We start from the raw sequence: 13,497 nt of genomic DNA, 5'->3' as shown, positions 1-13,497 counted from the left end.
CTATGTATCCAATATAATCACTTTTTCTTAAGCACACGTGTGCTAAACTGCCATGTCCACAATCATCAATCATGCCTGGATATAAGTTATAAAAATCAAAAAAATGTTGGCATTATTACTCTTGCAAGCTACTTATAATTAATTTATAACGGGACGAAGCTGCTCACAAAGACCATTAAACTGACTTTGTTTTGATGCAGTATTGGTACAGAGCTTATTTTTTCCAGCACTTCACCTGAGCACAGCTGTGCATGCAGCAGTAGCAGCATGATGTGGGAGTAGGCTGAGTTAGTGCTGGGCGGGGAGAAGCCACTTCATGTGACGTCAGTACAGAAACAGTTCAGCCAGTTTGGAGAGGAGGAAGCAGGGCTTCCCTGTGTACCGAAACCTGGACGTCCACGCAGAAGACACCCCCCGGCTCCTGCAGGAAGCACCAGACGAGCCGGACACTCAACCCCAGCCTCCGCCCCCAGCAGTTGCCGCCGTTCCGGGGTCACTTCACGCGGCTTGCCGAGCGTCATTTAGCGGCGAGAAACACCGGATACGAGCTCTGCTGCCGGGACCGAGACTTCCGTTAAGGAGCCCGGCGGGGGAAAATCGTTCCAGTCGATATTTCTAGAGGCTGGCATGTAGCAGCCCCGTGTGCAGGTATGTTTACCCGAATTTGTCGGGTCGTGAAACCTGCTTTGACGCAGTGTGTCGCTCCGGTGAGACGGCGGCTTGTTGGTAGGTAAAAATAAGTGAACGTCGGTTAACTGTGAAGTGCAGTCTGTAATTATGTTACCGGAAAGCTGCAGGATTCATTGGGTTAAATGCCAGGGAAAACGGTGAAGTCCTAATATTTACATTCAGTCGAGTTTAAAGTCACTGCGTCTCCAACAAAAACTGTTTTTCACTGAATGTGTCAGCACAGCATCCTGTTAGTGTGACAAAAGTTTATTATGCAAGGTATAGTTTAGAGCACGTGTGCTGCAGACAAAAATATCTGATGATTATAATTAATTAATTATTCATAAGCAGTTGTGTATTTAGTTATTCTGTTGCCACCTTGGCCCCCCATCTACCCTAAGGAAAAGTTCATTGAAAACAGAAGCTGCAGTTAGCAGCAGTTTTGGGAAGTAAAACTTGTCTCAATAGTTTTCTATGAAAATGTTCATGTTTCTAACACTCAATAGTCTCTATATATGCTGACTAAATGTGGGGTAAGGAGTTTGCAGTAAGGATACAAATAACCTGAAAGCTAGTGTGTTTTTTGTGCAAAACTCTTGTTTACTTTTTTATATGCCACTACAATTGTTGTAACTTTTGGTTATCTGTAATCGCAGCTGCTGTTCGGCGTGGTAATCATTTTTGGGTTTCTGTAGGGATGGTTCTGTGGATCAGCACATCTCTTTTACAGCCTTGTTTCTTGTGAGAAAGCAACATGTGGGACATTCCCTCAGTATGTAGGATTGGGAGGTGGGAGAAAGAATAGTAAAGTGGGACATCTGGTCATCCTACCTGTAAAGTATACATTAAGCTAAGGCTAGCCACTGTTAGGTCCTCTGCCTGGGAGGTTTAGCATGGTGTCGTGGTTGGTCAGTTGCCAGGTGTGTAGGTGTCTAAGAGGCAGACTTCCAAAGGAGGTGTAGCTTCCTTGACCACTAGTGGTACATTCAGACCCGTTTTAGGAAGTATGAGAATATTATTGCTGTGGAAAAAAAAGCAAAGGTGGTCTTGAAGGTGGTCTTCTACCAGTAGGAAGCCATGGGAACATGCCAAAGTTTCTTTGGGTTATAGAACTGAACTTTGCGTTGGTCTGGATACATCCATGGGAGCGTGACTATGTAAATGTTAGGCATAGATAAAAGTGCTGTGATTGTATGTGATTGGGATAATGAGACTTGTAGTATCTTAACTTGAGTAGAAAGGTCCTATATAAGTACCAGTCCATTTACTATTTGAGTCTTTGCACATGTACAAAGACTGATGTTGGAAATCCTGCTTTCTGCCGAGCACTGAGTGGAGGTGTGGCCACTTTAAATACTTTTTATGTCTTTACAAGCTTCAGGAATTTAACTGTGCAGCTCTGCCCTTTAATGTACAGTCATTTGGACAGTGACACAATCTTCCTAATTTTGCTGCTGTACACCAGTTAAATGTATTTTAATGAAACGGGCAAAATGTAATTAAAGTGTGGACTTTCAGAAAGGGTTTAGAATAAAAGTCTGCACTAAAACTGAGGATTTGCAGCCTTTTTTATGTAGTCCCTCCATTTTCATGAGCTTAAAAGTAAACAAACTAATGTTCCAAATGTTGGGATTATTTTAATAATTAGATGCAAATTCCATTTAGTTGATGACTCCCTAAACCCACGGAGCTCAACATGATCTGAATTTCCACCCTTATCCATCTGTACTCAGTGTTTTACAGTCATTTTTTAACATTTGACTGAAATTGTGCAGAGAGAAGCTCAGTAGCTTAGGAATTCAATCTGCTGCTGTTAGGCAAATGTGTAAACCACTACCCTATTAGCTGCTGTTGGCATGCTTTTGGTACAAAATACTGATAGTGTAACAGTTGATATTACTACGTGATATTATCAATTTGCAGATCTCTCTGTATCAACATTTATAACAGCTGATAAATGAAAAAAGTAAAGAAGAAATGGGAGAAACACCATTCAGGCACATTATCACTGTTGATGTTGCATAGTTTGTCCTCTAGAGGGCACTGCTGGTAACAAGGTAACAAACCTGGTAAGAAAGCAGTAACAAACCCTGATCCAAGCAGAGTCGGGCAGAGTGTGAATGAGTAAATACACATAAAAGTACACATAACAAGTGTTAGGTACATTGGTTTATGTTTTGTGTGTATGTGAAAAAAAACCCCGATATATCAGCTAATATATCAGATACTGGAGTCCCCTAAATATCGGTTGGAGTGATTGTACAGGGTGGGCCATTTATATGGATACACCGTAATAAAATGGGAATGGTTGGTGATATTAAAGTCCTGTTTGTGGCACATTAGTATATGTGAGGGGGCAAACTCCTCAAGATGGGTGGTGACCATGGTGGCCATTTAGAAGTCGGCCATCTTGGATACAACTTTTGTTTTTTCAATAGGAAGAGGGCCATGTGACACATCAAACTTATTGGTAATGTCACAAGAAAAACAATGGTGTGCTTGGTTTCAACGTAACTTTATTCTTTCATGAGTTATTCACAAGTTTCTGACCACTTATAAAATGTGTTCAGTGTGCTGCCCATTGTGTTGGATTGTCAATGCAACCCTCTTCTCCCACTCTTCACACACTGATAGCAACACCGCAGGAGAAATGCCAGCACAGGCATCCAGTATCCATAGTTTCAGGTGCTGCACATCTCGTATCTTCACACCATAGACAATTGCCTTCAGATGACCCCAAAGTTAAAAGTCTAAGGGGGTCAGATTGGGAGACTTTGGGGGCCATTCCACTTTCCAGGAAACTGTTCATCTAGGAATGCTCGGACCTGGCACCCATAATGTGGTGGTGCACCATCTTGCTGGAAAAACTCAGGGAACATGCCAGCTTCAGTGCATAAAGAGGGAAACACATCATCATGTAGCAATTTCAAATATCCAGTGGCCTTGAGGTTTCCATTGATGAAGAATGGACCCACTATCGTTGTACCCCATATACCACACCAAACCATCACTTTTGTTGTTCCAACAGTCTTGAAGGGATCCATCCAAAGTGGGTTAGTGTCAGACCAATAGCGGTGGTTGTGTTTGTTAACTTCACCATTCACATAAAAGTTTGCCTCATCACTCAACAAAATCTTTTGCATGAACTGAGGGTCCTGTTCCAATTTTTGTTTTGCCCATTCTGCAAATTCTGTGCGCCGATCTGGGTCATCCTCGTTGAGATGCTGCAGTAGCTGGAGTTTGTAAGGGTGCCATTTGTGAGTAGCTAATATCCTCTGAAGGGATGTTCGACTAATGCCACTCTCCAGTGACATGCGGCGAGTGCTACGCTGTGGGCTCTTGCTGAATGAAGCTAGGACAGCCACTGTTTCTTCATTAGTGACAGTTTTCTTGCGTCCACATTTTGGCAAATCCAACACTGAACCAGTTTCACGAAACTTAGCAAGCAGTTTGCTAACTGTAGCATGGGAGATGGGCGGTCTTCGTAGGATGTCTTGCATTGAAATCTGCTGCAATGACCCGGCTACTGCGTTCACCAGATATCAACACGATTTCGATCCCCCTCCTCACGTGTTAACCTCTTCAACATGTCAATGGCTGTGAACAAAGAGAAACTTGTAAATAACTCATGAAAGAATAACGTTACATTGAAACCAAGCACACCATTGTTTTTCTTGTGACATTACCAATAAGTTTGATGTGTCACATGGCCCTCTTCCTATTGAAAAAACAAAAGTTGTATCCAAGATGGCCGACTTCTAAATGGCCACCATGGTCACCACCCATCTTGAGGAGTTTGCCCCCTCACATGTGCCACAAACAGGACTTTAATATCACCAACCATTCCCATTTTATCACGGTGTATCCATATAAATGGCCCACCCTGTATATCGGTCTGTCTCCATTTCTTTGTCAGCAACAGGCATTGAGACACTGAGACATTGTTGGAGCTTTCCTTGTCACACTTCTTTGGCTCTGGTATATAGTCAAATGGGAATGTTATTTTATGCTGTTTATTTTCCCATTCAAATTGAGAGTTTGGCCTAGAATGAGAATGAGCCTTGATTGTGTCAGACAAATATGGTGTTTACGGCAAAAATATATAAAATAAGTAAAGCAAGCATCCTCGACAGTTGTAATCTGGAACTATTAACTATGAAAAATGTTGCTGATTTGCTTTCAGGTAATAATCAGAGTTGTAAAAGTGACGTCTTCCATCCTAAACGACAGAAATTCCTAGGTATTGAAGCAAAATGATGTGCTTTGCCCTGCAAAGCTTTTTGGCCAAAGCATTAAACTCCACAGCTGTAAAATTGCTGAGTGCAACAGTCACACTGTAAGCCCTTGCAGCAGTATTTTTCTTTATTTGTCAGGGAGCAGATGTGCTGTTTGGTGCTAGCACACACCCATTAATCAGTACATGTAACCCAATCTGTCCTCTCTTTAGGCTCTTACAGATCCAAGGGTGCCTGTAAGGACTCACTAATTAGATGCTGGTAACCTTTTCTGACCCAGAATGTCCTTTTTAACACGTTAGCATGATTACTGGCTGAGCTTTAATAATAACACACAATTTCATTCTGTGATTTATTGCTAATCAGAGGCTCATTCATATTCCTCCCAAAGATAGAGGTTTAACTCAGCTGAAGGATTAAACCCACTTTGTCAGGCCATGATTGAGAGGCCACCTAAGACCTGCCATTGCTATAACTGCTGACACCACCTCAACCCAAATCCATATCCATCTGTGCCACATAAACAAGCCAGTGTGCTGTAGTGGGGGGAGACTGATCATTTGCTGTAAATCATTAAAGGGTGACAGATGTGTGACAGATGTGAGGACAGGAAGTGAAGTGAAAGTGCTGTGGAAATCTGTTCAGAAGCACTCTACCATCTAAAATGCATGCAAGTGGCTGGTAAGCTGCTGCATGAAAAGGTCAGTTCAGCAAAGTGGGCTTTTAAAGGTATTTTCACTTAATATGTTTCCCTTCCCTTTGATCATCTGCAACTTTTCACTTTCCTTGAACTCATTACGTTTTTTAAAACTCTGACAGGCTGCAGGGCTCTCTGTAATGAAGAGGCAAGCCAAGAAGGTGCTGGAGGAGGAGGCGGCCTTGTGCTGCTGCGAATACATGAACAGACACGGACAGCGCAGCCATGTAGCAGCCTGCTGCTGTGACTGTGAGGACCTGGATGACGCCTGTGACAGGTGGGAAATGCGAGATTTAATTTTGTGCCCCAATTTTAGCCAAGATAGACAACTTGTTTTTGGTGTATTTCGACGAAAATCCATAATAGTCTTTAGGTGAATTCGATTGATCTGAACTAGACTCCTGTTCCTCCTCTGAGCTGTTTTTGGCCAATCACAGGTCCTGCTAAAGATCATCAGTTTTTAGGAGAGAATGAAAAAAGTTAGTCGGCTAAGGATTAAAGTTTCTTTAATGTTTTTTTTTTTTTTAGATTTTATAAATTTAGTAACAATTTAACATCACAGTTGAAATGTTACTGGTTCAGACTTTAGGAGATTTTCACAAAACTACATAACTACAACAAACACACAGACTGTAGTTAAATCAAGACAAAAAACTTTATTTATAAATAAAAAGGAGCAACCTTTAAAGACCTGTCATACCAGCAGAAATAATATACAGTAAACAGAAAACAAAACACAAATCAGACAATTTGGTCAAATTCCTGGACTTGTCTGACCAGCGGTGCAAAATCCAAAGAGAATCACATCATTTTCATACCAAAGCTTCTAATATAGCAGTGCTGGGATCAGTGACTCTCTGTGAAAGATCCTTGGTTTGACACTGGGAGGAGACATTAACCCAGTGTCATGGGGTCCCAAAACCCGGATAAATGGAAGGGTTGTGTCACGACGGCCATCTGGTTTAAACATTGTGCCAAATCATTTCCAATCACATAACAGAATAGCTGAAAGTGCTCGTAATTCTCTGCTGCTGCTTGCATTATATGTGCAAAGGGCACAAACTGTCTTGCTTGTTCTTACAGAGACGCTTTAACAGAATTATAACCCAGAAAGTAAATTTAAAAATGTAACTACTGTCTTAGTTCTGTCTATCTAAAACAAAAGATGTCAGATAATTTTATTTCTACCCCATCAGTGATGGGAATACCGGCGTTACAAGTAACCGCGTTACTTTTTTCAGTAACGAGTAATCTAACTAATTACTATAACTGTCGTTACAACGCCGTTACCATTACTAACAAGGAAATGCGGTGCAGTCGCGTTACTATTTTTTAGCAAACAGACGGTTGAAGCTGTCTTTAGCTTATTGCACCTTATATCAGTTGCACGGAAGTAGCTGTCTATGTAAGTAATCTGGGTGCTACAGCTTTAAGCAGCTGCGCGCGCTCCCGCGGACGGCAATCACTTTCTGCCTGACGATCACTTTTTGGCACAACGCCTGGAGCTAAGGGAGCAAAACAATCGCATGAGTGCTGCTGTTTGACTGAGAAAGAATAAAGTAGTCGTGGTAAGCCAATCACATGACCACTTTAAGATGACAAAGCAACAAGGTGATATATACCAGTTTTTAAATTGTGTTGATAGGGCACGTAAAACCAGAGTCATGATAAACAAAATATACGCGGCGTTTGTTCTTGAATAGTTTCGTCAGGTTTACTGTCTAAGGACAGAGCTAGCAAGCACTCTCTGCTTATGACCAAACAACAACAACAACAACAACAACAAAAACCCTCTGCCCTTTAGTTTTGGTGGAAAAATGCACCATGTCGACCAATCAAAAAATGATGTGGCAACATGACATTTGGTTGTTTAGGAAGAGGGGAAAGTTTTAGGAGTGATAGAGAGAGAGAGCAGAAAAAGAGAGAGAGCGGGTTTTGAGATGTGAGAGATTTGTGACGTTTAGCATGTTTGGAGTGTGTAGTTAATGTGTAGTGTTGTGGATAGTTTTGTGTTGTGTGTCAGAACAATGAGGCGACTGCTGTCTCCAGGTAGAGAACAGGAGTGATACACCTGCTGCTGTCAGACCTGCAGGTATCAGGCTGTGCTGTTCTCCTTTATAGTGGACAGAAATATTTGGAGTAGCACAAATAATTTGTGTGGCATCTTATTGAATGCAGAACAGCTGATTGTTATGTAAATAGTTTGAAATTGTTATAAAAAAAGGGGTAAAAGGTAAATGGCTGGAAAAGCTGTGCGTATGATTTTAAAATTGACAATTAATATTTGCATTTAAAGTTATGAAATATGATTCAATAAACATGTTTGTGGTTGTTACAGTAAAAAATATAACTTTTTCTACTCGGATTTTATGTTTTTTTTTGTCTGATTTTAGATCAATTGTGTTAATACAGTATGTCAAAATGAAAACATAACTGTAAATTCAGACATGCTGAAAAGAATGATACCAAACAAGGCAAAGTAAATAGTTATTAAAGGTGAAATGTAGAGGAAACATCAAAAGTAGTTAAAAATGGCCAAATATGGACTCCAGAGGATTAAACTTTTTTTTTAAAAGTAACGCAATAGTTACTTTTCAAGTAATTAATTACTTTTAGAATCTCGTAACTTAGTTACTTTTTTGAAGAAGTAACTAGTAACTATAATTAATTACTTTTTCAAGGTAACTTGCCCAACACTGTACCCCATTAAAATCACATTTTTGGGCTACAGCTCCATTGAGGCCCACTTATTCTGAGATATTTCGTAATATGAAGCTTTTTTGTATTCCTGTTGGGAGGGTCGTAGAAGAGAGGGGAAGACCTATAATTTTCAGCCTCAGGTGTGATTTGTGCTTGTTGCAGCTTTATGGCCCAATAAGAAATGCTTCATTTGCTGTCACGTCAGTAAATGTTGGACTCTTGATAGTTCCATTAGTCGACTAATTTGGTAGTCAGAAGCATGAGTCCTGCTGATGCTGATGACTGAATCCTTTATTGTATCATCAATATCAGGTTTTTCACATAGTGACACTCAGGGTATAAAAATCACATTGTAATTGCAATCTGCTGTTTATTATGAAAAAATATGATGAATGAATAACTTGTATTTGAGTTCTCTGTCTTTATATTTGGGTGCTTGAAACATGTTAGTAAGTTGCCCACATGGTTACTTTAATTAAAAAAAAAAAAAAAAAAAAAGGTATTAAAACTTTTCCGTTACTTCATCAGGTTTCTGAAGAGGGAACCTCAGAAGCCTGAATCCCTGTCACAGGTGGCTGCAGTCGTCACAGATCGGATTCGTGTGCCGTGGCTGTGGGGTGGAGCTCGCAAGGTGGACCTGTCCATCATTCCTCCTCTTCTTCTCCTTCCTGCCCTGCTGCACCTTGCTGCTCTCCACTTCCTGATCGGGATGGTGGTTCTGACAGCTCTGCCGGGCTTAGTGCTGTGGTACTACTATTTCACCCACCGTAAGAAAGGACGGACCCTCTTCTTCCTCAGCCTGGCCCTTTTCTCCTTGGCGTACATGTACTACTTGTTCATCACTGAGGTGTTTCCACGTGGGGATGTTGGACTGCTTCAGCTAGCGCTGGTAAGCGTCGGGGTCGTCCTCACCCTGCTGGCTCTTTTCCACACCAAGAGAGATCCGGGCATCCTGCGCCCGGACGAAGAGTCCGTTCACAGCAAGGTGGCGTATTACAGCTCCCCCACGGGCAGAAACCCTTCCCTCAGTGGTGGGAGGCAGGATGTGATGATGACTGTAGCCAACCGGGCTGGGGTGTCGGAGCAAGTGGAGGAGGAAATGAAGGAAAGCAACCGAAAGAACTGGTGTCAGGCGTGCAGGGTGGTGCGGCCCCCCAGGGCGGGGCATTGTCGCATCTGTGGTGTCTGCGTGCTGCGTCTCGACCACCACTGTGTCTGGTGGGTTCCATTCAAATTCCTCTCACTCGACCTGCCTGTCATCACTGCTTTCTTCTCCTTCAAACACTGAAGTTGTCTTGTTTGTGACCTGCTTCTTTTCTGCACAAAGACTACGCAGATCTAAAATAACACCTTTAATTTATAAGAGTTAAGTTACTCTGTCTTTGCAGGTAATGAGCTCAGAGAGAATGAATATCTTTGTCCTCTTGTGTCTAGCTCACCATATTTTTTTCTATGTTGTGTTAACGTCACAATTTCCTTGCTGCCATCCTTCTATACCATGCACGTTCCTGCATGTTTGTGTGTAGTGTAGTGTAACCCTGGAGTCTCAGTACAATGTTTTGTCTGCTTGTGTGTGTACTCGTGCGTTTGTGCGTCCCCTCCTGTCTGTGTCGGGGCAGGATAAACAGCTGTGTGGGGCAGGCCAATCACCGCAGCTTTCTGCTCACGCTCGTCCTCTTCCTGTTGACGTCCCTGTACGGAATCAGCCTGGTGCTGCAGAGTGTGTGTCCACGGCAAAATCTCCTCTTCGCCTTACTCTACTGTCCAGGAGTCTACAACCAGTACAGGTAGTGGAAAAAGACATACAGTCCTGTGAAAAACTAAGTATACCCCATTAATAAAGAGCTTGTAGAACCACCATCAGCAGAACTTTGAAGTGGTATTTTCTGTTTGGCTTTATCATGTTGCTGTGAAGGAATTTTGGCACATTCTTCTTTACCGCATTACTTCAGTTCATTGAGGTTTGCAGGAATTAATTAATGCAGAGCTCTGTGAAGGTCCCACCACAGCATTTCAATCAGTTTGAGGTCTGGACTTTGACTGGGTCATTGCAACACCTTTATTCTTTTATTTTTCAACTATTCTGTTGTAGATTTGTTGCAGTGTTTCGGATCATCATCCTGTTGCATGACCCAGTTTCAACCAAGCTTTAGCTGCCAGACAGATGGCTTCACATTTGTCTCTAGAATACTTTGGTACACAGAGGACTTCACGGTCAAATCAGTGACTGCAACATGTCCAGTTCCTGTGGCCACAAAACAAGCCCAAATCATTTTCCCTCCACCACTGCACTTTATAGTTAGCATAAGGTTTTTGTGCTGATATGATGTGTTTTGTTATCCTGTGCATTATGGTCAAACATCTCCACCGAGCCGGGATACATGGGCATTACATCAGGAAGGACATCTGGTGTCAAATCTGTGCCAAGTTGTAACTTTCAGATTCATTCACTGTTTTAAATAAGGGAGCAGCCTTAAATGACTATGCATGTATGTGTGTATTGATTGGAAACTGTAAAGATTTCCAATTTTTATGCATAGCTAATTGAATTCTGGCACTAGCATCAGGGCTGTAACGGTTCTGAAACAGAGACCAAATCCAGAATGAAAACAAGGCATTGCCCCACAGACATCAGGAAACACTGGTGACAAATGGAAGGATAACGCCACTACCATAAGCCACTATATACTGCTATACTAGCTTATGGTGGTGGCATTATCTTTGGCGTCAGCTTTATCGTGAAATACACAGTTTAATTCAACTTTTTTGTTTTTTTGCAGAGAAGACTTGGTGTTGCTGTAAAAAAACATTTGTGTAAATACAGGTTTATAATCAGCTCAGTAAGGTTTGTATATAATGACATGTTCAGTGACCATGTGGACCTGTGGTGGTTAATGCTGAGACCTAAAATATGGAAGTGAACTAAAAATGAATGAGAAGAAGTGTTTGAGTTTACTTTTAGTTCATTATTTCATCACAGGTGATCATACATGTAATTTATTTCCTCATTCACCTTCTCATTGATCTCCAGTATGTTGTCCATTTTTCAATATGATGGAATTACTCTGTTATGGCGTTATTGGGATGTCGTAAAAAGTGTGTTGTACAGCTCTCATATGATCTATTACTCGATATGGTTTGACCTTGTGTCCTAACAATGAATGTCAAGGTCAAATGCTTAGCAACCCTAGGTACCCAAACAAATGGAACAGATTATATACTCTGTACTAGTGTATATATACTAGAATAAGCATTTACTGGTATAAAAAAGTAAATAAATCAGGCTCTAGAGGCAGGTTTCCTTAAAATGTAATGTAATCAATATATGTATTCACAGTGCCTTATTAATTAAAATTAGGAGCCTCTGTATTGTTGCCCTGTGAACAAAATTAAACATCTTAACTGCACAGCGTCAGTACTTGTGCTTAAATAAACACTCACAGCTGAGATAGAGTCCACAGAAAATAGGGTTGACAGCCTTTTTCGCAGCAATTAAGATCCTCACTGACCCACTGCACAGCCATTTAATATTTTTCCCAGAACTACCAGAAGTAAGTGAGGACCTTCCATGAGCATATTGAGTGTCTGGCTTTTTTCGCTCTACTGAATTACTTTCAAGAGTACCTTGGAGCAGTGCCCATTAAGCTGTTGGAGAAAGATTCACAGTTTTTGCTCAGAGCAACGAGCATGCATGTGAAGTAGTTCAAATGACTAGTACTGGCACTGCTACTGAACTCACAGAGTTAAAAACAGGCAAACTGTGAATGAGTATCATGCCCTCGATATGTAAAAATACTGGTTCTTTTAACTGTGATGTTTCCGTTTACACCCTTTTAAACTGGTTACACTAAATATTTTATCTTTGAAAGTGGCTGAGCATGAAAATAAAACCCTTGCGCTGGTAAAAAAGAAAAAAATTGACTACCTCCGTCCTTGTCTGTGTTCCAGCACTGCTCTTTGCTTCACCTGTGCGTGGTACAGCAGCATCGTGACGGGCGGGCTGCTTCACCTGCTGGCGATACAGCTCATCAACGTCAGCTACAACGTGACCGAGCGCGAAGCCCGCATCGCCCTGCGAGAGAAAACCGCTCGCAGTGCCTACTGGGGACTCGTCGTGGACACTGGCGCCTATTCCCGAGGTTTCCGTGGCAACTGGTCTGAGTTCATGAGCATGGGAGACAAAGTGATTCCCTCCTCTCCCACTGACTTGGTGTGAGAGACTTGTGATGCAATGCTGTTTAAAGTTTGGGAATTGTGGCTGCTGGTGTGTTAGTGTCCACTGGATGGCAGCATGACTCCTTTTAACTGATTGGACGTGCTGCTGGCAGCAAACCTCAGAGCTGCTACGTTTTTAACGTGCAACATATGGAGTTGCACTGACTTTGACACTTAGTAATAACAACTACTCACGCCCATAAGATGCACATACTGCCATAAATGTGAAGGACATGCAGGATCTCCTCTATGCAGCTGGTCATATACGTCACCTCTGCCAAACAAATATTACTAGTCCTTCACGCTGGATGTCTTCCTTGACTTGAAGGCTGACCTTATGTCTCCCCTCCTTCATAGTGCCTTGATGCGAGACAATAACTCCAATCTGCTGATCCTGGTGGGGACATTTTGTCTGAACACAGCACAAGATGATGCCTCTGAGTGCACAGATAGGATATTCAAAGAGGCTCTCTAGGGCTCACTATAACCTTTTCATCATTCACAAACAGACTGCACTTGACCTTACTCGGCCTTGTGAAACGAATTCATGGATATTTATCACAACTAATTGAAACATTTTGGCACAGGCCAGATAGGCCAGCTAATTTGAAGTTCCACAGCAGCTGATTGCTTAGTTATTACCACACGGTTACTTTGACTCTTTTAATCTGTTTCAAAACTGACTCAGAAATGGAACAACTCTTAGATAAATGGAAAACGCAAATGAATCAATATGTTTTGGCATCAGTTAGAAATGAGTTTTTCACTGCTTTTCACTGTGCCTGCTTCTGGTTCTCACAGGCATTAAAGGTTGTTTTTTTTTTTTTTTTGGTTTTTGTATTCCAATAATTGCTCTGGTCGATTTATGTGTTTCTGTGAAAATATTTTTTTAAATAAATGTAAGATGTGTGCAGTGTGTCAGCTTCCAGAGTGATGCTGAGATGTTTGCGTGTCGCCTGCATCAGTATGCAGTACGTTGCC

At 41.7% G+C, this 13,497-nt stretch overlaps 1 protein-coding gene across 2 annotated transcripts; it reads left to right on the top strand.

Moving 5' to 3' along the window:
- The first annotated feature begins 321 nt into the window (after positions 1–321).
- On the top strand, positions 322–13,485 carry zdhhc23b (zinc finger DHHC-type palmitoyltransferase 23b). Of its 2 annotated transcripts, none has more exons than XM_063483658.1 (5): positions 322–648; positions 5,724–5,878; positions 8,830–9,519; positions 9,833–10,088; positions 12,250–13,485. In XM_063483658.1, exons 2-5 carry the CDS (start codon positions 5,742–5,744, stop codon positions 12,460–12,462), a joined length of 1,296 nt encoding a protein of 431 aa, XP_063339728.1. In that variant the 5' UTR covers positions 322–648; positions 5,724–5,741; the 3' UTR covers positions 12,463–13,485. The 2 variants fall into 2 exon arrangements, with proteins under 2 accessions (XP_063339728.1, XP_063339729.1); XM_063483659.1 differs by having other exon boundaries at positions 323–648; positions 9,921–10,088.
- The last annotated feature ends 12 nt before the right edge of the window (positions 13,486–13,497 follow it).

Source organism: Pelmatolapia mariae, linkage group LG9 (assembly GCF_036321145.2).
Source record: "Pelmatolapia mariae isolate MD_Pm_ZW linkage group LG9, Pm_UMD_F_2, whole genome shotgun sequence".
Taxonomy (NCBI): Eukaryota; Metazoa; Chordata; class Actinopteri; order Cichliformes; family Cichlidae; genus Pelmatolapia; species Pelmatolapia mariae.
The sequence above is the reverse complement of the archived record's forward strand: the minus strand, read 5'-3'. Positions and strand labels throughout refer to the sequence as shown.